Genomic DNA, 27,436 nt, shown 5'->3' with positions numbered 1-27,436 from the left:
TTATATGCAATCCAAATTTACTAATTAATTCTTCAATTCTACTGTTTTGCTTTGTTTAAATGGGCATAACAAAGTGCTTTTCTAATCATATTTTTAACCTATACTTGTTATAGCCCTTTGTGACACAGTATAATATTTTGAAAGTAGTTAAATCGTCTGGTAGCTCTAGACCTGTTAAACATAAGAATACTTGAGGAAATTAAAAGAGTGCCTTTGGTAAAATTAAATATACGCAATACAATTATCAAATGCCAATATTTCAAAAGCCTATTTGGGGTACTTGAAAAAATGAAGGCCACAAGACAACCGAAATATTGTCTAAAGTAAACCCCCTAATTAAGTATAAACTTGAATTTTGGAGAGTTCTCATACCAAAGGCTCTAAAATCCATAGTAACTGATATTTCCAAGCGTACCCAAACTTATGTTTCTTTCCTGTAGTTTCTATGTACCTGCTCCTTGCTCAGCTTGGTTAAGTAAAAAACAAAACCTAGAGTAGACACAGTATGCACAAAGCCCCTCATACGGGCTCACTTAGTATAGAAGTAGTGTTAGTTTGTTGTCGGGATCAAAGATTGTAAATAAAACACATATAAGATTTTGATTGAATTCCAGTGAGTTTCTCAGTTTTGAAAGAATTTCAATCTTTTACTTAAAGTTTTAATTTGTAAATGTCTCTGCCTTTGATGACGTCATTTTACGCATAGTCCCACTTTCTAGTTGTAGGAAAACCAAGGATGCACCTGAGAATCACCAGCCAGCGTCATGTAAGAACGGACACCAACTCTTGAAAGAAAGCAAGCCATGACACTTAATATGACATTACTAAATTAAATGTATGGGATACTTTTCCAATATAACTGATTTAAATGTTACAATTTTTATTTGTATAGTACTATACTTAAAGTTTAGCCTTCCCATATATTAGAACATAACTGTGAGTTCTAAAAAAGGGCTGCCATAAAGAAAGAAAGCCAAAAGAGGGTATCTCTTTTCCCATTTTCTCAAACTTGGGGCCACTGAAAATGGATTTGGGGGCTAAATATGCTGAGCACACAAAAAGTAGCTGACTAGGAGAGACTATCTAGGTCAGAAATGTAAAAAAAATGGTGGTTCTCTTATTGAGCAATTCTATCAGTACCTTGTACTTATCACTCAAAATAGACATGTATCATCAATAGCAACACATTTTTAAAGTATGAGACTTGGTTTCTTTCACCAACTAATCTAATTTTTTTTAGAAAAAAGCAGAACTTTTGTTCATGAAATGAAATATTCCAACTACATTTCAGGGACAGACAAAAAAGTCACAAAAAACAATGAACAGTAAGATAATATCTAATTATACATTATCTTAGAATTTCTTCACATTATTATCATGATGATTTTGTATTCTGAAAGCCACACCTCAGCCTGTCACATATTCTGCTTCCCAGCTAACGTGTGCTCACAGGGACTGCAAACCACATTTCATGTGGCTTTAAGCAATGTATAATTAGAAAGAAAAATCTGCTGCCACGAGGGAAAAAAAAAAAAAAATCCTGTATTCCTGCATATCTTCGCATTCCAAGGCCAAATATAGAAGACTACTGATGTGGTTACTGTTATGGTTTATATATCGCTCTGGTGAGGTCCACTAACAGCAATAACTAAAGATAAATCCAGAGTATCATTTTTAATGTTCTACATATCATTTGTGTTCAGAAGCGTGTCCGTTACTAATCATTACCTTCATGTCGATCTCAGTGCCATGGATTTGTTGAGCTACCGTTTTGATGATTCCAATGACAATATCCTGAAGTCCTTCTCTCTCTGAGTAGTAGTGCAGAATGAGTCCTTTGCCCTTCTCTGCATCAGTGCACCTGAAAGAAGGTGCACGCATACCTGGGTAGATAGTAGCAAGGTGGTCATGCAGAGCATCAAGGTTCTGCAATAAAGAGGAAATAATGATGAATAAATACTGCTTCCACAATGGCAATTGCCTTCTGGAAGCAAAGTAAAGAAAGAAGACAGATTGGCCAGCAAACATTCACATAGCACACCCTTCCCTTGCTGAACTGAGACATCTGTAAGGCAAGAACCACAGAGAGCTTGGAACTAAAGTTAAGAAAAACATCTGTGGCTATTAATAGTTAATATACTTTAAGGAAGGATAAATAAGTGGGATATAGAAAGAATGCCTGAAGCAGAAAAAAGAAACATAGTTATTGACTAAAGCAAAAAAATGCATATTAACAGATGTTTAGGGCAATTGTATATGCACGACATTGTCATTTCGTGGTAATGTAGCCAATTTACCTAACTTTTCTAAGATTTGATTTCTTCTGATAAAATGGGCATAACTCAAATAGCACATCTAGGATAAATAGCACGTCTACCTTGGGTAGAGTAGGCAAAATAAATGGTGCCCCCCAAATTTCCACACCCTAATTCCTTTGAATACTTCATACATGGCAAGAGATTTTGCAGATGGGATTAAGGTTACGCATCTTGAATTGGGAAGATTATCCCGGATAAATCTGGTGAACCCAGGCTAACCACATGAGCGACTGAGTCCTTAAAGAGCCAAGAACCTTTCCTGGTTAGAGCGAAGAAGAGGTGCAACGACAGGAGGTCAGAGCGATAGTAGCATGAAAAGGAAACAGCCCCCTGTTGCAGGTTCTGAGATGTAGGAGACTATACGCAAGGAAGGAGAGGGCCTCTGGGACCCTAGAGAAGCCTCCGGCTGATGGCCAGCAAGGAAACTAGGTCCTCAGCCCGACAACACATGGAGCTGAACTGTGTCAACACACCAGAATGAGCAGGGAAACGATCGTCCCCCAGAGCCTACATAAAGGAACAGAGCCCTGCTGGCACCTCGACCATAGTCCAGTGAGACCTGCTGTGGACTTCCAACCTAAAAAACTGTAAGCTATTAAATTTGCATTGTTTTAAGCACTTACGTTTGTGATAATTTGTTATGGTAGCAATAATAATTTTAAAAAACAACAACAGAAAAGAATACACCAAGAGAATGGGAGAGATAAAACAATCTGAGAACACCATGGGCCTAAAAGAATGCATCTAAAAAGAAGGCGCTGGAGATGAGCCAAAATTGAACTATGGTTCTTGTTCCAAATGTCTCTAAGAGGTCAATTTAGGGAAACAGAAATATCCAGTAAGACATCAGGAAGAAACTGGAGTGAGTATGAAGCAAATCCATGGGAGCCCAAATTTGAGAAATTCTCCATCGGGACACCTATGGAACTGTGGTTTAACTTTCTGTCCCCTCCATTCCTTCACTTATTCTATAAAGTTACTGCATGTGCATTACATATCATGCACTTATGTGGTGCAGGCTGGAGGCAGGGAGAGGGTTGGATACAAATCTGCATGACACGGACCCTGACTTTAAGCAGTTCATGGTTTGTACCACAAACAAATGTGCAGAGTGGCTTTTGATGCTTAAATAAAGGACTCAACAATGCATACTGAAAGAATGGGGTCCAAAGATTTCAAAGTGAAAATGAGATCTGAGTAGGTCATAAAGGTTGCCATTCTGATTTGAATAAATGTTTTAATAACGTCCTCAATTGGGTAAATCTAGTTTCTTTTTGAAATGCCTTTATCCATAGTGCTTTTTTTTTTTACTCCCCAAAAACTTACGTTATAATCAAGTCAGGCTATTTCTTAACAAAAGCATCAATTCACCATGATTGCCTCTAGAGGCTGCTATTGCCATGTAAAAGGAACCCAATTTGGCAGACTGAGTATTGAGAGTTTATATAAACTACGAGGCACTGATGCTGAAACTATTTTATTTGGTTGAGTAGTACGGGGAATCTTCCTATGACAACTTCTTCTCCTGGGAACATTTTTCTGAGAAGAGAAGACATCAACTTATCTTCACAACCCTTACAGATCCCTTACACTTTGGCTGATGCTGCAAAAAATGTGAGAGAAAATCTGGTGAGAAATCACCAAAAGAGTTCTCTATTTATCTCCATTTCCCACAAAGTCAAAATTGAGCTTGTTGCTGCATTTAAGAAACGTCCTACTGTACTCAGGCCCAGGTATCGTGTTGTGGCTCATTTTAAAGGGAAAAAAACATGAGTCAACCAATAACTTGAAACACGTATTTTAATATTTTTTCAATTTTTCCTCGACAAAGTGTTTAAATATATCATAAATCAACATGCCTATATCACTTTCATACTCATCTATTTTCATCTTGTGTCGTTATATTATTAGGACATTTCTATATGCAGCTACATCATGAGTCACAAAAAGATAAGCATTTCACCCTAAATGCTGAGCTATTTTAATTTAAATAAAGATATTAATATAGATAATAAAATGTTGCTTAAATTTATCACTTCAGAGCAAGTGGGAAAGCAAAACATGCGAAGTCAGAATGTTCATCTTTTATGTCTTTTCAGTAACCAACTCTCTAGAGATGTATTGTTTTATTGAATTTACTATTAATTAAATGGACAAGTAAAGTGCTTCCTCAGAGCATGACAGCTTTGACACCACTTAATGTAATATTGATTTTCTTTAGATAGCATCTAACATAAAAATACTCCTGGGATTTCTTTAGTTACAGCTTTCCTTACTTGGTTTTACTCTCTTAAAATTAAAGTGACTACCACAGCCTGTTTATTATGAGAAATGGAATTTGTGTTTAGAAATTAAATTATTTTTATTTGAGTACATTTATATTGCTAAAAATATGTGTCTTCTTTGTTGTTAGACTATAATCGTTTGCAGTCATATCAAAGGCCACAAAAAGATTCTCAAAATAGCCAAGAGAAAATCTTGGCTGCATTTTATAATACTATCTATACAAAGCTAACTATTCATCCATAAGGCTGCAATGTATTCTGGAGGACAAGAGTTCTATATTAAAACGGATATTCTGTTTTATTTCTGAACATATCTGGTGAAAGAGGATATATAAAGAAAAGCACTGAATGGCCAATTACAAAGAAATATATACATTAAAGCAAATACAGAAAAAATGTAAACATACCAGAGGGTAGGGGGTGGGTGAGGAGGTGGGAGGTAGATGGGGTAAAGGAAGTCAAATATAGGGGGTAGGGGGAGGGTGAAGTCGGTAAAGGGGATCAAATATGTGGTAGCTGAAGGAAACTGAACTTTGGGTGGTAAACACACAATAGAATATATAGATGTGAAATTATAATGTACATCTGAAAATTATATAATTGTATTAACCAATGTTACCCCAATAAACTTAATTTAAAAAAGAGGAAGGAAGGAAGGAAGGAAGAAGGAAGGAAGGAAGGAAGGAAGGAAGGAAGGAAGGAAGGAAGGAAGGAAGGAAGGAAGGAAGGAAGGAAGGAAGGAAGGAAGGAAGAAAAAATATAAAAACATATATTCCATCACACAGCACAGTAGGTTCCCAGGAAACAATAAAGCAAACCTCAGATATGCTTTTTCTACATCCTTCTTAGATTTATGAATTTACAAAACATGAAAGGGAGAGAGAGCAGGTCCACTCAACTATTTTGCCTCAGGATGCCAAAGGGTTACTCTGAGGTTTTCATTCCATTTCTTAATGTTCTGATACCATTTTACTGGTTTTGCTACAAGCAAAATGAATGTATTTTTTTCTCAGGAGTTCTGCTGTTCATAGTCCAGTTCATCTTGTTACCTATTGTATATCATTTACAGAAGAAAAACTAGTTCTGGCATCCTGGGGAACTGTATTGGAGTTCTAGATTTAGGACACGCCACAGATTTAGGAAACAAAAGAGAATTTATAATTCCTTTGAGAAATACTTTGAAGTTCGATATTTTTAAGGATCTTGGAATGTTTCAAAATAAATGCAAATTTTCTCTTTGCAATATGCATGGCAAAAGTAAGTTCATAGGTAATTATAGAAACAAAATATCTGGAAGTTAACTATTCATTTTTCTGCTTTTAGGGTATCTAACTAAAAATCCCTAAATGATCCACATAATGAATGGAGTGAACCTTTGTCTTGAAAGTTTTGAGAGAGATGTTGCAGTTTCTGAGAATCCTTATCCTAGTGGACGGGAGAAGGGAGTTGTCTATGTTATTTGAGAACACTACTGAAGTTTAGATCTGGAAAAAATCTTAAAAATCCGTCATTGCAAACTTCTCTCTTTTTAAGGAAAGAGGATGAGGCACAGCATTTCCTTTCTTTTTATTCCTTACGCTTCTGGAAAACAAGATCTACACCAGCACTGATTTATGAGAGTCATGTAATTTGAAAAATAGTTTGAGTTTTATGAGAAAGAAGTCATTTTAGAATTTAAACATGAAAAATTTAAATAAGCAAGCCCTAAATAAAGTGGAAAACCCAACCCCATATAATGGGAAGCACCAAGGTCAGGGTGTGAGCAGCATGTCAGAGCAAGGAAGAAGTTCTTGCTTTAATGATGCTGTGCCTGCCTTTCCTCCTTGGAGCTGCTCCTTGAGAAATAGCCTTCCAAAGGAAAAAATATAGAAAAAATTTTCTATATTTAAATACATTCTATATTTAAAAAGACAAATGTAAGGCCTTATTAAAAATAAATTATATCAGTCACTAAAATTATTTAAATGATGAAACTTTTCAAATTATATATAGTTATCATTACCACCCTCTCAAGAGAAATATTTAAAGAAAAAAAGCAGTCATAGAATTAGTTGTGTAAAATATTTCATTTATTCCATAATTTTTAAATTCATGTTTAAAAATCCCACTTTTATAATACTATATTTGGCAATCAATATTTTGTAAAAATATACCAGTTATTCAAAGAGAAAACAGTCTTACAATTCTAAAATACTTGTCTTCCTTTAAAAGTCCTCACTTGTCAATTTTAAAACTGCAGTTTACAGAAATTGTCATTTTGGATATTGAGAAAGCAGTTCCTTTTGAAATTCAAAAGTTAAAAATAAAATGAATGGTGCATTTTTTTCTCAGAAATATTATAAATAATTTAGGGAAGTATTAGACTTTCACAGCTGTTCAGGAAAATCCTCGTATTTCTCAAAATAACACTTTGCACAAACATTTAAGGATTTTAGATGGGTCATCAATCCCAGTTTGCTCCTGGCAGACTGGTTAAATCACAATGTTGTGTTTTTGAAGCCAAAACCTGGAGCCATCATGAATTTAAGGAAACCCCATTGCAGGCTGAAAAAACACACGGACAGAAGACTCTCATGTGTACGAATTGAGGGAGTGGGCGAAATAGCCACCACTCCAAAATTAGTCGAAGGAGCCAGTATTTCCAGCAAACTATGACAGAATATTTGTTTGATTATTCAACTGAGATCCCTATGCACTTTTAAACACACCCATAATTTAAATCCCGACTGGTCTCTAAGATCACATATTGCTCATTTATTTTTCAATAGTCAATCCAGCAGCCTTCAGTGCTCATTTTCATTTCCTTTAATGTCTGTAAAGTTATTGGGGAGGTAAAGAATATATAATGTCATGATAAGGTAATACCATTGAAAATGAATTGGTGGCCCTGCTGTGGGTTGACTTGGGTTTCGATTCCCATAGGCCATATACTAGCCCAAACAAATATGGCACACTCAAAGCTCCTGACTCAAGGAAATTGGTCTAGTTTGTGGCCGTCTATTCTTCCACATTTCAATCTCCTAAATAAAGTTATATAATCTCACCCAAAATTGCCTTTTGTTATTCTTAATAAATCAATTAATCTTGAGCTAGCTTCCTATTTTCATACAGACCGCAAACCTTCATTTAAAAAAAAAAAAAAAAAAGACATACATTCAGCTCCAGATACACAGATTACATCTGTGGAGGCATCAACATTGAGAAATGATGCGTGGTCTCCAGCTTCATGAAGTTTACATTCCAGCCCAATAAACAGGAAATGATAATACAGTGTGAGAACTACTATGGCTGGGGAAATTGATGCACTCTGAAAACATGAGAAACGCCAGTTACCCCTAGTCAAAAAGGGTAGAGATTGGAGACAGGAGTAAACTCTTTCTGGAAGGAGTAATTTGACCAACAGGATAAACAGGATTTATCTAGGTGAAAAGGAACATGAACAGTGTTCCAGACAAAGGGAAGAGCAGGTGCAGAATCTCAGAGGATAGAAAGAGCAAAATTTAAAAAAAAAAAAAAAAAAAAAGAAAAGAAAAGTTCTATTGACTGAGCTAGGGGAGAGGAAGAGGGAAAATGAGCAGGAGATGTAAGCGGTTTCAATTCTTTAAATTATTTTTGCCATTTTCCAATGAGCGGTGGAGAATCACCGATGGACTTACGCAAGAAAATATGATGAGATATACTGCATTTCAGAAAGATTATTAGTTATAGAACAAACAAGAGATGGGAGGAGTCATGAAGAGAGGAAGGGAAACCACTCAATCTCTAGATAATGGTAGACTTTCCTACGGGAGTGTAGGGGAAATGAAGAAAAGAGGTAGAATTCTCAAAATTCGGCCACATTTGGTTAGTGAGCTATCCTATTGGATAGCACAGCTCTAGAACATGCAGAAACACGTCAAGTGGCTGCTTGTTTTCTTATTGCGCCGTTACAAATTTAGCAGATGGTCACAATAAGCCAAGGTAAAACAAAAACAATTTGTAAAAGTATTTGAATTATTTGTTTTATTACGTAAACGCGGCCATTGAAAAAGTTTAACACAGAGGAACTGCGAGTTGAAACTTTGTTGATAAGGTGACAGGCATCAACAAAAGTATTAAAAAATGGAATATGTATCCAAAAATCCAAAATCTCAAAATACTTTTAAATGTCAAACTTTAATCCATTTAAAATAATTCATTTAAATACAGACCGTTAACGTTTAATTTATATATCTCCTGGCAGCTGCTTCATTTGGAAGTGGCAGCTTTTTTTGACATCAGTAGTTCGGTAAATCTATGGCAGGGAATTGCAAACCAGTTTCCTTCTTGATTTAATGCTGTTTTAAGTTTATAAGAAAAATGTCACTGTGTAAACAACAGACATTTTGATTAAACAGTAAAGTTCTTATTTTGGCTGTTAAATCAATAATGCAGCTGGATTGAAAGTCGTTTACATTCCCTCAAAACTGGGCTTCGGTTCAGCTAGTATTGCACTGACATCATTTTCCAGCAAGATCTGGCTGCTCTCAGCAGCCAGTTTAGAAATATCTTTTACAAACTACCGCATCATTTTCAGCGTTAACACGTTTCAAGGAGAGGGTCTCGCAAATGCCTTCGCTTAAAATAGGACAGATAATCCAAAAATAGTTTCTCATATAATGTATACTTTACTAGTACGAAGCTTTTAAGGTGATTTTAACAAGAATGAAAAACAAGGCCTCTGGCGACATAATCTTTTACTTCCCCTGAAATTGACTTTGGGAGGTCTCCCATTTTTCCCTCTGTAGTAGATTAATTAATGTGTAACGTGGAGTAATGGTTCTCAAATCTGTTTTGATGGCAGAGGACTTGAAAGCTAAGGTGCTTTCTCCTAAACAAGCTCTGGGTCAAACATCATAGATGGTGACACACTATTTAATTATGCAAACGAGGTACACCTAAAATTAGACCTTGTTATAGATCTAAAATGCAAAATCACAACTAGTAGCATAAATAATCATTTTTAAAGACAGTTAAACTGATCACAAAAGGCCATGATGAGTCTTTCAGAGAATATTAATTTGCATATTTATTGTCGGCAACCAGAAGTTAAAGAAAAAATATGAAGCAAAAACGCTAAAATGTATTCAAGTCTATCTAATAACTATTATTGTATGTGACTTAAGAAAGATGTCACTATGATTCCATTTCAGTAGCGAGACACTCATCTAGGTGGCTGAACAAAAATACTCTGGAGCCTATGTTTAAGAATCACATATTCAGAACTTTTAACTATAAAACCTCAATTTGCTTACCTGTAGAAATTCTCTGACATTAGATCCCAGGACACGCAAGATTGTATCATAACCAGATTCTTGACAAAAGACAAAAAACATCTTCCCAAACATTTGGAGGATTTCTCCAGCGTTGAGATCTATTCCATAGATTTGAAAGGACAACAAAAGGAAAAACAGTATATAAGTGGAATACTGTTGACTGGAAGAAGGAAGATAAAGTACATAATAAAGACGTTTTAAATATTCTCAAATTTTGTGCATAGTAAACACAGATCACATAAAAATTTTCTGGCTAGGACAATACAATGAAATCTGAGAAGACAACATACAAACATGTGATAGTGTAAATTTGTACTTATAGCAAAGCAATCAGTTTTTCAGCTTCCATGAAAAACTACTTAATTAATTTTGAGCTTTTAAAAACATATATTTAATGTATGTTTTTAAATATATTATTTCAGGACAAATAATATACTTATTTGTCCTGAAAAAATACAAGAAAATCTTGAAAGTCATCAAGAATGCACATGATAATATTTTGGTGCAAAATGGTTTTTCTTTATCTAAATATACATATTTAATAAGATGCTTGAAAATGGTATGTGCCCTAAAAGACTGCTTTTTTGTTAATATCCAATTACTAATATTTCCTTAAACTTTAAGATTTTTTTCTGTAACATTAATTTTAATCACTGTCTTATTCAACATAAGGATGCAATAATTTATTTAATCAATCCCCTCTTATTCAAAATGTAGCTTTTCCAATTTTTGTAATATAGGTAACTCTGAAATGAAAGCACACATAAATCTTAATGCAAATAAACTGAATAATTATCTTAGGAAAAGTTCCTAAAGGTTTTGAGCATTTTTAAAACGCTTTGACTGATGATGCAAAATTATTCTCCAATAAAGCTGTCTTAAACCCATCATATTTAAAATGTGTATAATTTCCTTTTTAACTCTATCCTTGATTATATTAGATATTTTTAAATTTCCATATCTATATGAAAAATTATTTCATATTTGTGTCAATTTTGATTTCTAATGAAGCTGGATATTTTTCCTCTTATTAACAATTTACCATCTGTTTTTTGTAATTCTTGTATTCTGCAATAGATAGTATTTGATCTTTGAGTTATAGTTGCAAAGCTAAAAAACTTCTTTGTATTCTATTTCAATTGTAGCCTAGTTTAAAATTAACAACTATGAGAATAAAAGACATCACTTTGAGAACACTTTTTTTCTATGAAGCTTTCTTTTGAACTTTGCCTGTTCCTTTTACTATTACCTAACGAAATTTGTGATTGCAAAAGAGATCTGGCAATAATATTTTCTGCATACTATACTGTGTAATAACTGTGCTGTTGACACTGTAATGCTAAGTTATTATTACATTATTAACTTATTACATTAAGTATCAATATTTTTTTCCTTTCCCAGCACATGGCTTTTTGTGGGAAAAGGCAGAGAGCTCTATTCCCTAAAGAGCTTGTAAAAGGAAAAATAGGACTGGCATGGCCTGAGCCTAACGTTATATGTAAATATCTTCCCCACCAGGGCTGTGCATAACTATCCAATGTGATCTTGGACCATGAATTCCGTTGGACTTCAATGTGTTACTTAACCAAAGAAGGAAAGTCACATTCAACTTACTGAGGACTTTGCTTGCAGCAGCAACCAAATCATAAGTTTTAGAATCATCATATATTATTCTGACAAGAAACTGTCCTTCTTCATCTAATTGTGCTTCTTTTCTGGAAAACAAAAATGATAGAGAGATGAAGAAAAGCTGAAATAAAAGAATATGTACTATAGCTACAATGAATGAATGTATAAACAATGGTTTTATACCTGAAACAGGATTTGTTTGGGGCAGATTTGTTTAAATCGATGTCATGTAATTATTTTACAATCCCTTCTCCAAATTAAAATAATATAGTAATGCATAGTTTAGTGAGACCAACATATTTATATAGTATTCTAATACTGAATAGAATACTTGATATTAAATATAATCAAGAAACAACTTTAGATTTAATAGTTAGCAAATATTTGTTGAGTCCCTATATATGCCAGGCATTGTTCTAGGTACTGGGAATGCAGTGTTTAGTAAAATAAACAAAAACACCTGACCTCTTGGGACATCAGTATTCTAGGAGGGGAGACAGATGGAGCATAAAACTAATAAGTAACATATATGATGACAAGTAGTTTGGAGAAAAATGAGGCCAGGTAGGGAGGTTGCGAGCTCAAGTACAATAGCTAGAAGCCTCACTGAGTGGCCAGCAATTGAGTAAAGCCTGGAGTCATGAGCAATCTGGGGAAGTGTGTTTTGGGCAGAGGGAAGAGCACATGCAAAGGGCTGGGTTGGAGCAGCCTGGGGTGTGGGAGGAACCGCAGAGGCTGTTGTGGCTGGAACAGAGGCAGGACAGAGTAGCTGTAAGGGGATGGATCAGAGAGGTAACATGGGGTTGGACATTGGGATGATTCTGACTTTTACTTGAATGAAATGGAGGGTCCTGGCACTTACGATAGGAGCACTGAGATGAACTGACCTGGTTAAAGGGATCAATCCTTCTACTGCATTGAGAACGGACTTAAGGGGTCTAGGACATAGCAAGGAGACAGTGAGGAGACTACTGCCAACATTCAGGAGAGAAAGGTTGATAACTTGATTCAGAAGTGGTCCAAATTCAGACATTTTCAGAAGGCAAATTCAACATGACTTGCTGATGGATTGGACACAGGGTGTGAGAGAAGGAAAGGACACAAGGATGACACTGAGATTTTGGCCTGAGCAACTGGCTAGATGTCACCAGTAGCTGAACTGGGAAAGAGTGTTGCAGATATACTGGGGATAAGATCAAGATTTGTATTTTAAACATATTAAAGTTTGAGGTGCCAAGTAGACTGATGAAATCTTCTAACATATCCTTAGCTTATAAAATACAGTAACTCAAAACAGACACAGTATTAACGAAAGAATATAACAGTTATCTTTAATAGTTGTCACGATTACATAAATATATTTATTTAATAAGATTTAGATTATTTTTTTCTCAAACGAGTGTCCAAAGATGAGGGAAAATCCACTGTTCAAAACATTGCCAGTTGTAGAAGAGAAACGACAAGTTCCCAGATATCTTTTCTAATGTTAAATTTAGAAAAATACATGGAGCTTGGATATCACACTCTGACTCAGTCTAACTCATCTAAATCCTTGTACGCTGCCAGGAGAATACAAGCCACTATCATTAGGTGAACTTTCAACACAGTAGCTCAAATAGCTCCTTAAATCCTGCCAGGCCAGGCACAATCACTTTTTCTCCCTCAGATGCTACGCTATCACAGCTGTTCCTCATGGCTATGAAACCAGTGTCTTCTCAAGGGAACAAATCCAAATAGTGGCCTGTCTTAGGTCCAGGTGGGATGGAGAGAGACTTTAAAAACCTTATGTCCTTCACAGCATACAGTTATTTGCCTTCAGTGATGTTTAACAGTGCATGTGAAAAAAAAAAAAAGAGTATGATTTGATAGGTACAGAAATCTGAATTTCACAGCCTATAATTTACTAGCAGAATAAACTGGGACAAATCACATTAAGCATACGAGCGTTAAAATTCCTTCCTTCTAAAATAGGAGCAAAAATATAACCCACTTTCCACAATTGTAAAGAGGTTAAGTGTGCAAAAGTATGTTCTAAGCTGTTAAAGCATTATATATATGGTACTTCGCATGTTTACATATTCAAAAATTTAAAGAGCTATATATAAGATGTAAATTCTTCTCTCTTTTGCCGAACATACACTGCTATTAAATGAAAGGAACGCATAATCAAAACCTCATCTTTTGAATATCAAAAGTCAATGAAATATCCCAAAATTATGACAACATAATGTACAAACACTGACTTATCTTTCAATAAATGTTATTATATATCTTATACATTCTAACTTCTAATTGTATAAAAATTAAAGTACAGATGCTTCTTCACTTATGATGGGGTTATGTCCCAATAAACCCATCATAAGTTGAAAATATTGTAAGTTGAAAGTGCGTTTAATACACCTAACCTAGCCTACCTTAAATGTGCTCAGAATACTTACATTAGCTTACAGGTGGACAAAATCATATACCATAAAGCCTATTTTATAATAAAGTGTTGAATATCTCATGGAATTTATTGAATACAGTATCCAAAAAATGCTGCAACATAGTGCACTGCGGAATACTGGTTGTTGACCCTCGTGTCGCGTGGCTGGTTGGGGCTGTGCTTGCTGCCATTGCCCAGCAACGATGAGAGATGCTGTCACTAGCCACATGTCATTAGCCCGGGAAAAGATCAAAATCGAAAATTCAAAAGGTATGGTTCCTACTGAATGCATATCACTTTCAAACCATCCTAAAGTTGAAAAATCTTGAGTTAAACCATCGTAAATCAGGGATCATTTGTATAGGAATGGAAAAAAAAAAACCTTTTAAACGTCCTCCACTATCCAGAGATCACTACTGCTAATATTATATTCCAGTTATTCATGCTTGATTATATCGTATAAGTAACACACACCAGATCACACTGCTTTAAAACCTCCTTTTTTGACTTCTATTTGATGGACATCTTTTCATGTTATTAAATATATTTCTATATTTTAATGGCATAAAGTTGCATTGTATGGACATTAAAGTTTTAGTAGATATTTAGATTGCTTTTATTTTTTCACAATTATAAACAATATTCTTATGAATATCTTTGTTATTCATATAATTGAATATTTTGTATAATTACATATTTCTGTGTAAAAATGGAATAAATTCCTGGAGATGAAATTGCTGATTCAAAGGGTATAGACAGCATAATTTTTCTCATTTTGTCACTAACAGTTTATGATGAAACAGCATTGGTCTACAGATTGTACTTTTAAAGTCTCTGATTTAAGACATTCTAATAAAATACAAATGAATTTTAATTAAATATGCAATAAAGTGTAAATTAATGTACGCTCTCACTGTGTGTGCTTTATTCTATTTCTTCCAATTAGGATAAATCAAATGACACAAATTTCAGTAATAAACTCAGTTTCTCAGAAACACTCACCAGTCCATAACAACTGTTAAATGAATGAGATACAAATAGAACACAAAGTCCCTCTAAATTAAATAGAGGACTAGCCATTTCTCTAGAATTCCATAACCATGAATCAACACATTCCTTCTTTCCTGTCTCATTTTATTAAAATAAGCTTCTTATCTTTTAAGCTTCACTTCCTGAACTGATCAGCCCAATATGCAACCTGAAGGGAGGCTGAAATATAAATTTAACAGCCAGTACATGGAAGGAAATAATCATCTTCCCTTCAAAATTTCACACTGACTTCCAATGAATTATTCAAAATACTTAACATTCCTTATTTACATTTATCTTAGAATTCTCTGGGAACTTCGGGTCACCCTTTAATTATTTTTTTCCCACTGCCCCTCTCCCCTACCCTGTGGACAGGAGTTTTGCCACAAATATTTGAGCACCTATTATGCCTCAGGCACTTCTCTAAACACTTATAATAAACCAATGAACAAAAAAGGTAAATTTCCCTGCCTTCATAGAGCATATATTTTAGCAGGCAGAAACAAGCAATAAGAAATAAACATAATATATGCTCAAATTTTTAAATCTATTATCAAGTGATAAATGCTACAAAAGAAAGTAGGTCAGAATAAAAGGATGAGTATAGTGATGAGTGCAAGGGGCAGGATGCAATATTAAATATAATCATCAGGAAGCCTTTCCTGAAAAAGTTCACATCTGCGCAGACTTCAGAAGGCAAAATTTATCTCTTTGATCTAATCTTTGGACCCGTTACTCTTCTTTCTATAGCCTGTTCTTCATCTTCTTCCTTTATCAGGAGAAAAGCTAATTGGTGATATTACAAAAACTTTAGTGAGAATAGGTTTAATATATTAAACTGAGCAGAAGAATTTACAGTGCAAAAGAAGTAATATCCAAAAGAATTAATTTCAGACAATATTGGTTATTGAAGGTAGTAAAAATTTTAAGTTAATAAAGCTTCTCATTGTCTTTCAATCCTCAATACTACTTTTCTTATAAATGCTAGGTAAACACATATTTGTTCACACTTTAGGTTGTCAAATGTTTTAGCCTCCAGAGAGCACAGAGATGTGATAATAACAATCTCTGACATATCTTCATGATGTACCTGCCACTGCTCTTTGTGGAAAGTGTTAATGGCCTCCCTTCTGACATTATACTCTTTAACTTTGGAGATGTTTTTCCACCTGAAATCACAAAAGGTGATCAGCATATGTAACAAAATTTGAGAAGTAAACTAATACTCAGATTACATAAACAATTTACATATTTCAGGTAACATTATTTCTCTACCCCCACTCTGTCATTCCATAACTTTCAATTTTTTTTCTTAAAAGCAAAGTAAAAGATTAATCAAATATAGATATAACTTTTCTAATAATAATTAGGATTTATTTTCTTGATATGTAAAATTTCTTTTGTACTTAAATTATCCAAATTCAAGTACACTAACCAAATTTTCAAGACTCACTTATTGTTTCAGAAAAAAAGACGTATCAAAGTTTGTTTAAATTGTTGCATTACACAAAACAATTATGTAATTTTCAAATATTAAAAATATATCTAGTTTATGTGCAAGGGAAACCACAGGCTTCTCTGAGAAACATAACATAAATTTTTCCCTTAAATGGAAGATTTGGACATATGTTTTTTTCAATAATTTTAGGTGACAATAAGTATCATATGAAGCTATAGGTAAAATGGATTAAAATGAATTCAACAGTTCTCATCTATCATATGACAACCATTAGGACTTCTGCCATCATATAACCTAGTTTGTGTCATTACATTCTGTTGCTTACTATTATTTTAAAAATCCCTTGAATAACTCCAAAGAATATAATCTCCCACTATTTCCATAGAGTATGACTTGCAGTCATTCTTGTTATCTTTATCTACATACTCAATAACTCTCCTTGGATTAAGCACTTAATTTTTTCTACTTTGTGAATTATTCAATGAAAGAGATCAGCAGACAATAATAAATATTTAGAGAGGCTTTATTTTTAAATTGGCCGAAATGAGGCTGGATGAGGTAAAAAGGCACTTTCTTTGACTAACAAGTAAACCTAGCTAGAGAGAAGCTCACTTGGTTTCACCATATCATAAGACAGTGTACAAAAGAAGCAACTATGCTAATCCCAAACGTAGTGGCGACAAGCTTGGAAATTCACCTCTCCATGTTTGAGTTCCCTCATCTGTACAAGAGAGGAACAGCAGTGCTCATTTGGAGCCATGCCGGTTAGCAGAACTGATCCACGGAAGAGCTTAGAATAGCGCTTACACACCCTTAATGCCCAGTACATTTAACTGGCAACAACCTCGCGGCTGAAGATGAAGGAAGAGGGAAAAGAAGAGGAAGAGGAAATGGCAAGTGGGGAGAGAAATGACATTGCAGTCGTGGGAATTCTTATTCAGCATCAAAATAAGTAAACTAAAGGTGCACTTAGTTTGTTAATTAGCTAGTAGAATTTATTAATTCAAATAGTCAAAAACAAACAAGCTCGATCTCCCTTAAGAGCTTTAAAAATAAAGACAAACTCTCATATGGGGACAAAATGAGAAACAATCATATTCAATGTATTTGTAGCCAAAATAACATGGTTAAAAATTGAATATGTATAAATGAAAAATTTCCCAGTAGCAATTAATTTCTTACTTTTTTTTAAAGATGGTTATTTGTTGACATTTAAATTTATTATTTACACTAATTATCCTTTCTACAGGTAGTAGGTATTTTTATTATAGTGATGTTTTGTAGTTTTGTGGTTTTGATTTTGGGTTTCTGGCTTTTTAACCACTTGTGTCTAACCCAGTGCCTGGAGCAGAGCACGAGCTCAATAAATGTATGCGCGTTTTAATGGAAGTGAAGGAATTACTGTCATCTTGACAGTAAATCTTAGGATGATCCATTTAAGTGAGCTGTAAGGACATCATCAATGCTGGGTTGTGTCCCACCATTATTAAAATTAAAATCCCCTACTATAAAACACAGATGAGAACTATATATATATATATATATATATATATATATATATATATATATATATATATATAATATCTAAAAAACTGAAACTGAGTATGGCTTTTTTCTGAGTGGGTGTGAAGCATTAATGGCCTCTCAATTTTCAACAGCCCAATTCAATGATGCCTTCTAAGTCTGAATCTCCCCCAGGGGCTCTAATTTGAGGGAGCTGCCAAAGACGGTCCTTTAAATGCAGTGGCAGACAGCTTCCTGCTTGGACCTTCTTTCAGTTGGTAAAGGTCAGTCCTTTCGAATCAAAGCGCTCACTCACCCATGGACTACAAATAGCAACAGTAAATGCTCTTGTGACACAGATTTAGGTAAAGTAACATCACTCTTGATATATAATTGTTTTTCTTTTCCTGACTGTGCCTGGCTTGCCACGTGAGAGGTTCATTCGTAATTGCCCATATTTTGAAAATACATCCACAAACATTCCAAATGAGCCCTTTTTAATAGCTGCATCAGAAAAATGAATTTGCTTAGACCCTTGTGTGTGTGCTTAATCATTAACTCACTTCGTGAGCACGATGAGTCACAGCTCTTCTAAAAATAAATAAATTGCTCAAAATCTCTGAGGCTCTGATTTTCTGTAATAGATGTGCTGGTTGGTGAATAGAAACACCTTTAAAAACGTGAGAGGGCCAAAATCACCTGTACAAGTACTTGAAAAATCCAGGGGAAAAAATGGGTAATACTAACACATATATGCTGACCATCACCTACTAAATTGGTTGTCTTTGGAAAGGAGAAGGTCATAGGTCCTTCTCTTTTGGGAGCAAACACATTAATATGACCATTACAAGTCTATCTGTGTCCAAATCCCTGGTCTGATGTGTAACAGCTGAGTGGTTTGAAAGTACTGAAGATTCAGTTCTCTTGTTTATAAATTAAGAATAATGAACAAATCTGTTTTTTATGGTGATTGTGAGAATGAGTTGAGACGAGTATAAAGCCTTTAGGACTGTGACTGGGGAACCATATAGTACGTGTCCAATACGTACGAGATGCTACATTCAAAATTGAACGACATGGTGAGCATCCTCATCTGGTTTTTAAATGTAATCTCGGTGCTGCAAACATTTATCTACAATCTATGACACTGATCTTAGATGGCACCACATATACCTGTCTTTTAGGCACTTGTTCGACCAGGACGAGATTCAATCTTGTCCTGAATTCAATCCAACAACTGTCTTTATATATAAATATTACATATATTACACACACACACACACACACACACACACACACACACACACATATATAAAGGAGGAAGGGAGGAGAGAGAGAAAGAAAGGCAGGCTTTCCCCTAGGCAATATAGAGGCTAGGGTCTAGTAGACAGGACAGACATTAATCAAATAGTAGAAATATACAATTATAAACTGTTGCAAGTCCTATGAAGCAAATGTATAGTTTTGGAGGTGAGAGAAGGCTTCCCTTAAGAAGCAATATTTGTTTTGCCATCTCAAAGCTGAGATGTATTTACATTTACGGGAGAAGTGAGGACAGTGAAGAAAAGGAGACCCTTCTGAGCACATGTAAATGCTCAGTGTCCTTCAGGAATTGACAACTGACCTATGAGGCTAGCGCGCTGAAAGCAACTGGGACATTAGGACTGAAAGGTCCCCATGTTTGGGTAATTTGGAGATCGACCACAAAGAACTTCAATAAAACACCAGTTTAATATTTCATGACCCAATAATGAAGGGCAAGTAGATCAGAATATGCAGTAGAAGCAAAGCCACAGTAAGAAAAAGGTACAATAAATACTTCTGAATGTTTATCTGGAGTAGAAACCCCTTTAATTTCAATATCTTTTGATATAGAAAAAGGTATTTCATTTTGCTAGACATAAACACAGACACCATTGTCCCCACTGTTTCCTCTTTAATGACCAAAGAGGCAAAGCGGCAAATGGGAAAGCTGTAAGTATTCACGTCTCCTGAGTTATTATGCTCTGAACTGGTCCAGTTACACAGATTTCTTTAAGTATGTTTTCCTGTTGATGTCTGCACAGTATCCACCCATAACTATTACTTTCCAACACACTGAATAGTAACAGTTGCTATCAGGAGAGTTGAAAGGACATTGTTCCTTGTGAACAGCACCAATGTCTAGTTAATGTTGGCCATAACTAGGTCTGGGTATGTTAAGAGGGAGAACATAGATTTTCTGATTTATCTTCTGGTGCTCATTTTAATGTACGAAACTCTTCTTGACCCACTGAGTAAAATAATGTGCTTTTATGATTTTTTAAAATTCTCAAAAATAGCAAATGCAAGGAAAACAAAGACTCAGCTTGATTTCTGGGGGATACCTCAAATCATCTCAAACCCTGAGATGTAAATATTATCTGATTTATCACCTAGGTGTTACTAGACATGGTCCAGGTTCTGGGAGAGCCCTATGCAAAGAGCTCCCTGGCAGGTATGTGAAGGAGTTTACGCTCAGACATCTCCTTCTACCTGGAAGAACAGCTTCAAATGCTAGTGAGCTTATCACCCAACATACTGTGCCTTCCTCCATCTTCCACGCTGCCGATCTTTCTACAGAAAAAGGTACTGATCCTAACAGTTACCTAGTTGATCTATTTTTTAACCTGTGTATTAATTTGTTTATTTGTATTTAGGAAGTTTCTGGGTATAAAATTTAATATGGTGTTATTTTTGTATACATTATCTCCTATTTCTATCTTAAAAGAAGCAGTAAACCTGGCACCAGAAGAACTGGGTTGGAGTTGGAGTTCTGACTGTTCGCCTTCCTGTAAATAATTCCCCAGGGCAGTTATTTACCCACTTGGAAACTTAGCTTTATTATTTTAAAAAAGTTAAATAGAGTAAAATAAAAGAGCACTGAGTTTACTTGTATGTGGAATATAATAAGGACAAACAGAGAAACAGAGAGTGGGGTAGTGGTGACCAATGGCTGGGGGTGGGGGAGACAGGTAGCTATTGCTCAAAGGGTACAAATAACCAGTTATAAGATTAACAAGTTGATTATAGCTAATAATACTGTATCATATACTTGAATGTTGCTAAGAGAGTAGATCTTAAATGTTCTCGTCTCTCACACACACACACACACACACACACACACACATCTATAACCATGTGACAGGATGTAGGTGGTAGCTAATGCTATGGTGGTAATCACTTCACAGCTTATAAATGTATAAAATCAACACATTGTACACCTTAAGCTTACACAATGTTATATGTCAATTATATCTCAAGAAAGCTAAGGGGAAAATTGAGCTAGAAAGGGCCTTCCTGTTTCAAATGGGTGTCATAGCACTCAACTGAAACGACAGAGAAAAGGACTTTGGAAGTATTAAACACCATTTATAATATAAAGTACCGTTCATATATTAAAATCTACTTGAGCAAGGGCACAGAAAGATAAAAATTTAATTATATGAAATTTAATAAGCAGAAAGTGAGGTAGGGAAGAGGAACCAGAATCTCCTCATGAATATGAAAATCTGATTAAAACATGGTAAAACATGGTACACTATTTTGTTCTCTTTTGTTTTGATAAAAATGAATATTAAGAACATATGCTGCATTTTCAAACAATGAATAAAGATTTAAGAAAGGAGACTTGAGGAATACGAGATTGATTCCGAAGTAGAACTTGAGCATCAAAACAGCATAATTAAAGTAACATTCTTCCTACAATCAGTCTAGACTGGTGAGGTATGCAGACTTCAATGAGCTACTATTATTTAAAGGAGAGCTTCATATTAATCAAGTGAGCTAAGGAAGGGAAAAGCTGAAACACTTTGGTTCTAGAGTAAAATAAAAATAATAGCTACCATTTATTAAAGTTAGTTTTCAAGAATGGTATTAAGCACTATATAGACATTATTCGACATCTGACAACTTTATAAAGTAGGTATTATTTACTCCTTGTGCAGCTAGGCTTGGGAAACTTAGGAAACTTGGAAAATCACATAACTAGCTATAGCAAAACATTTGCTTATATATGCCATATGATTACTTTGTGATTAGCAAATTCAACTAAATACACTGATGTCAAAACTGGAAGATTAGCATATGTTATCCAATAGTCCAATGTTTCCATACTTGAGTTATAGGCAGGAAAATTAAGAAATAAAAAGATTAAAAATGTTCCAATGTCTCTAGACCTTATTTGAAGGCGAGAATTATATAAATCCCTTTTCTGTCCTCAGTGCCTAAAATACTAGACTATGCTCGTTTAAAATAAGCTTAACTGGAGAGTGAAAGAAAGAATGAATAAACGAATGAATCAATGACTAAATCAATGAATACCTGCCCTGCCATAGGTAAATTAGATAAAACCACACTAAACATATATGTAGTCTTTACATAGGTAAGGTGATGGACAACCTTCTAGAGGAAATTACTCCAATATTTATCAGCTAAGTGTCATGGTATCATTTTCAAATCTCATACTAAAATTTTGATCCCAGTATTTACCTCAGATCTTTTAGTTAAATAGGGAAGGGCTAATCAATACACTATGAAGCACTTAGGCATTTCAAATCTATTTTCGATTTGCTCCTTGCGCTGTTCAACTCTAGGCAAAGTAAATGGTTTTCTGGAAGGTGTTTTTTGTTTGTTTGTTTGTTTGAATAGATTTTTAATCATTTTAGGTATTTTCAGTTTTTTTAATCCATCTTTATATTCCAGTGAAGTTAAAAAAAATCCAAAATCAAACCCAGTAATTTGATGCAATGATTACTTTGTCAAGGGCTGATGGAAGGGCAACAGAGATAATTAAATCAAGTATTTAGGTACTTTTCTAATATGTATATGACTTTAAGTTTTTTTTCTGAAATGATAATTGGTTTTTCTCATCCTTTGAGAACCATGGATTCTAGAAAAGATCACCTAAAAATTGAAAAGAAAGGAAACCAATAAAAGATTTGAAGTAGACTTAGAGATCTCTTTTGTTTTTTAACATGTATTTATGGTCTTGATCAGAGGTCAACAAAATATAGCCTGTGGTTCAAATCCAGCCCACTGCTTGTTTTTGTCTGGTCGATGAGAAATAATGTTTTTTATACTTTTTTCATTTTAATAATTATATAGGCACATATATAACCCTTAACATTGGAGGCCTGCGGCACCCAAAATATTTACTAACTGACCTTTTAGGAGAAAGTTTATCTACCCTTGGTCTAGACAATATTTCTTTTTCTTAAAAAGAGAACTTTAAAGCTCTTCTGAAATGGTTATATTGTTGTTGGTAAGAATGTAAGTAGATACTGAGTTTTTGGCTTTCATCCACTTAAAAGTTTCTGTCCGGAATCTGTTACTTAGGGTTTTATTTGTCATTTAATGTTCGAGGTCCTTTCTCATAAAGGATGGTTGGCTCCTTCCTACTAAACCAAAAAAGTATTATAAAAATTTTTATAAACATCAATTTAGATAGTTTCTCACTGACAAAAAAATGAAGATACAGGAGTTTAGTACTTACTGAGACAAAGTAATTTATTTTTCATATATTCAATTTTTCATAAAAATTTAAAATGGTATCTTGGACCTTTGACTCCAGTGATCCTCCCTGGAACAGAAAGTGAGGTTGGGAGGAGGGATCAGAATTTCCCAAGGAAAGTTTTAAATTAAACTGTTTTTAGTCCTCCTCACTTGTCCCCCAGGGAGTGAGAATCTCCCTGTTGTGATAAGCAAATGCTCTTCCAGAGAGCTCTTAGTAATAATCCTTCAGGAGTACTAACTGGGTTGGAAATCACTGACCTACTTTAATCCCATCAATACAGAAAGCTTAACGATGTTCTCTAGTCCAATTACTAAACTGTACCCAAGACAAGATGGGCTCCACCAAAAGGGATGCTTAGGGGGGGAAAAAAAAGAATCAAGATGAACACCTGGATTGTAAATGCTAGTTTAACAGTATTTCCCTTGCAATATAATCCTTGAAATAATTTTATTAAAAAAAAAGATGTTTCATTTTACCACAAAAATACATTGAATAATTTAAATTATTAGCACTTGAACAGATTAAGAACACTGTTTAAAGCTATTTAAAGATAAATTAGTGAGTCAAAAGACAGTGATGTTTAATTAAAAATTAAAAAATTTTTAAAAAGTAGAATATTCTTAGCATGATTGAGCAGAGTTGAGTTCTCACATCAGTGGAATTGGTATATTTTTAGATATTTTGACCTTCTCTGGGAAAATATGGCCAATAAAAACAAATAATAATTTAATTTTTTAAATTTCTGATACATTTCTCTTTGACATATAATTTTCATCTTTGTATTGAACAGTGATCTAAATTGATAATGGGTAGAATATACATTCTAAATCTGGTTAAAATATGTAATGACAGTTTAACCATAATAGCCATCTTTTCTTGTGTTCTTAAAATTCTAAACATATTCATTGTGATAGCTGATCCACCAGAAAATTGAGAATTGCTATCTCGCAGATGAGAAAACATCATGCAGGGGATGTGAATGATGCTTTCATAAATTCACAAAGAAGGTGGCTTAAAAATAATCCTGTACTTAAGGTACACTGTTTAAAATCTTGCTCTTGATCTTTGCCTTTTATATAACAGTCTATCAAGCAAAACAAAAATTATAAAGATATTAGTAAGGTCCACAGAAAATACAAATCTCACAGTAAGCTTTAGTGCCTAGGTAACTCATCTGATTCAACCACATAATCGCCAGATCTCCACTTCCCTTTACAATATGTAGATGTACCAGGTGGGAAACATAAATGTGGCTTATGGATCATGATGCTATGCTTACTGATACAGATCCAGGGAAGAAAGTTGCATTCTAGTGCTTAATATTTAACCCCGGTCATTTCCATGGTGACAGATATTTATAAGAAATCACTATCCTGTAACTGCATAATAAGGCCTGTTAGAATTGATTGCTAATAATTGTAATGTATTTAGAAAAATAACATGAAAACATCATCTATTTGACATAACAAAATGAAATCAGTGAGCACAGGTAATAGGGATATGTAATAACAATATGTTCTCTGCCCACCCAGGTAACCACGCCCTCTGCCTCCCTTTGAATGTGACACTGTCGTTCTAATATGAGAATCCATAAATATGGTTTTGGCGTAGCTAGTTGGTTATGATTATCTATACAGTAAGTTAAATGAGAATTTCACCGGAATGAGAGAGGAAAAGAGAAAGACCTCTGTTAAATTGAAATGCTCGATGTGGCCGCAGAGATGACCCATCATTCTAACAGGTTTACACTCTCAAGTGCCTGTGGTATTTCCGTCACATGGGAGTACTAGGCTCACAGCTCTGGACTGAAATTAGAAGACTGAAACTAGGATGTCCTCTTGCAACTGACAGCCTTCACCATAGTAGAAACCAAAAAAAGGGGGTAGTGGGAAAATGAAAGAGAAAACATTCCAATTTAAATGTATTTCAGAATGAATAAATGCACGTGATTCCCAGTTGTTCAACAAATAGTCTCACGAGAAGAGTGTTTTAGCATACCGAAAGGCTTAACTAGTTCATGTGTCTGCAAGGTGTGTAAATTTTATACGAGGCAAAGTCTTCCGTTTGTATCTAAGGCCTCTGGGAGCTTGAACGTCGCGGAGACCTTTGTGGTCCCCCGGGCCCTTCTCCGCGTGGGAGCCACCCGGCCTGAAAAGCCTGGGAGCCGCCAGGCGCTGGCAGCACGTTCCCACGCTCAGGCCGACTCGGGAGGCCGTGGTGACCCCAGGGGTTCCTTCCCCTGGTTCTCGCCCTCCCAGCCCCGCCCCACCCAGACCGCCCCTCCTCTCCGGGTCCCGGCTCCGGAGCGTGGGAGCGCAGCTGCAGCCGGGAGCAGCAGGCGGAGGCATGTCCTAGATGTGCGCCGAGACCGGAGCAGGAAGCCCAGGATGAAGCGAGGAGCTGGCGACAACGCCGGGGGGCCGCCTGGGGACCCAACTCCCGCCCCCTGCAGTACACACGCAGAGCCAGCGCCCGGCCCAAGCTTTAGGAGCCAGTCACTTACTTGATGTCTTCCCACACCTCCAGGCCATAATTGCGGATCACCAGGAGCTCCAGCGCATGATTCACAAATCCGTACTGCGAAGAAAGGGGGAAACCTGAGCGTCGGGGTCAGCCGCAGATGGGAAAGGGCATGAGGACGAGACTGCTGCATATGCCGCCACTGCGCTGCTCTAATATTGTACCCCGCCCTCTAGGTCCAATCTATTTGGGGGGTACTCGCTGCTAAAGAGGGGCATTACAGGAGCGCAACCCTTCCCCCCTCCCCCCACCACACACCATAAGGGATACTCTTTATCACTGTCCTCCCCACCCCCATGCCACCTTCCTACCCCCACTCACCTGTCACGGCTCATAGGCAGGCGGGGCATGGATAAAGCGTGGGAGAGCTGGGGGGACACGAACCCTGTGCCTCCCCCCAGCTCTGGCGCTCAGCCTCCTACAGCCGCAAGGCGGGCCTGAGCTGGGAAGCCCCCGAGCCTCGGCTGTAGGTCCCCTTTTCCGAGCTCGGGAGCCGGAACCCCATAGGAAGCAAAAGCACCCAACTCCCCCGCCTCTAGCCGTTTCCACTTCCCCTGCCCCGGACGCTGGCAAACAGTGAGGCTACTTCGCGACCAGTGGCGCTCTCCCCGGACCGGTGCCAAGCTCAGGTGGCGCGGCCGGTTTCGTTAGGCAGCCGGACTCGGGCCATCCGCGGCATGAGGATCCAGGCTGACCAGCTTAGAGTACTCACCATAGTGTCTGCGCCGGGAGCCGGCCAGGCAACCCCCACGCAGAGACGCGGCGGATGGGACCCAGGCGGCGGCCGCAGCAGCGACAGCGCAACAGGACCGCGGCGGCAGCATAGAGCTGGAAGAAGCGCAGCAGTCTCGGCCCGCCCTGATTGCCACCTCTTCGCAGCCAATGGCGAGTCGAGCCGCAGGCAGGCCGGCTTTCAACCAGTCAGCGGCAGAGGGGGGAATTCGGATGCTCACAGTACTGCTGCGCTCCAGGGCCTTCCCGCCCCCGCCCTGGTGACAAGGCTTTCATTTGAGGCCATAACAGTGACGACGGAAAAGCCCCAGCTTTGCTCCTTGCATGAATATGGAGGCAGGGAAAAGCACCTATATTAGTCCCACCAAATATATTCATATCCAAAGATCTACCCTCAGAGGTAGCAAAAACTGAGTAGGGGTGCGTGCGTGCGTGCGTGCGTGCGTGCGTGTGTGTGTGTGTGTGTATTTTGCAATGCACAAGCCTTAAAAGGAATCCGCCCTTGTCAGCATCCTCTTGTTTATTGTCGTCTTGCAGATAAACATTTCCTTTGTGGCTTGGTCCCTCAACACTTTAGAACAAGCTGAAGGCTAATAATACTGAGCTTCACACATTTCATTTTCAGTCGATGAAACTAGTTAAGTGGGCCAGCTAAAATTTTGAGTAATCCGTTTGGCGATGGTGGTGTCAAAACCAGCTCTATCCACTA

The 27,436-nt window shown here is 36.4% G+C and overlaps 1 protein-coding gene across 1 annotated transcript in view; it reads right to left on the bottom strand.

The window, feature by feature from the left end:
• GUCY1B1 (guanylate cyclase 1 soluble subunit beta 1) overlaps positions 1 to 26,864 on the bottom strand; it is a 40,969-nt gene extending 14,105 nt beyond the window's left edge. Inside the window, exons 1-5 of the mRNA XM_039876215.1 lie at positions 26,708 to 26,864; positions 25,979 to 26,052; positions 11,512 to 11,612; positions 9,877 to 9,995; positions 1,729 to 1,926 (exon numbers count right to left, since the gene is read on the bottom strand). Coding sequence (XP_039732149.1) covers positions 1,729 to 1,926; positions 9,877 to 9,995; positions 11,512 to 11,612; positions 25,979 to 26,052; positions 26,708 to 26,710 — 495 coding nt within the window. The 5' untranslated portion in view covers positions 26,711 to 26,864. The remainder of the gene's footprint in view (positions 1 to 1,728; positions 1,927 to 9,876; positions 9,996 to 11,511; positions 11,613 to 25,978; positions 26,053 to 26,707) is intronic.
• Positions 26,865 to 27,436: the final 572 nt, after the last annotated feature.

The sequence above is a fragment of the Pteropus medius genome, unplaced genomic scaffold, assembly GCF_902729225.1.
Source record: "Pteropus medius unplaced genomic scaffold, Ma_sr-lr_union100, whole genome shotgun sequence".
NCBI classification, from domain to species: domain Eukaryota; kingdom Metazoa; phylum Chordata; class Mammalia; order Chiroptera; family Pteropodidae; genus Pteropus; species Pteropus medius.
This window is presented reverse-complemented; position numbering and strand designations above follow the sequence as displayed.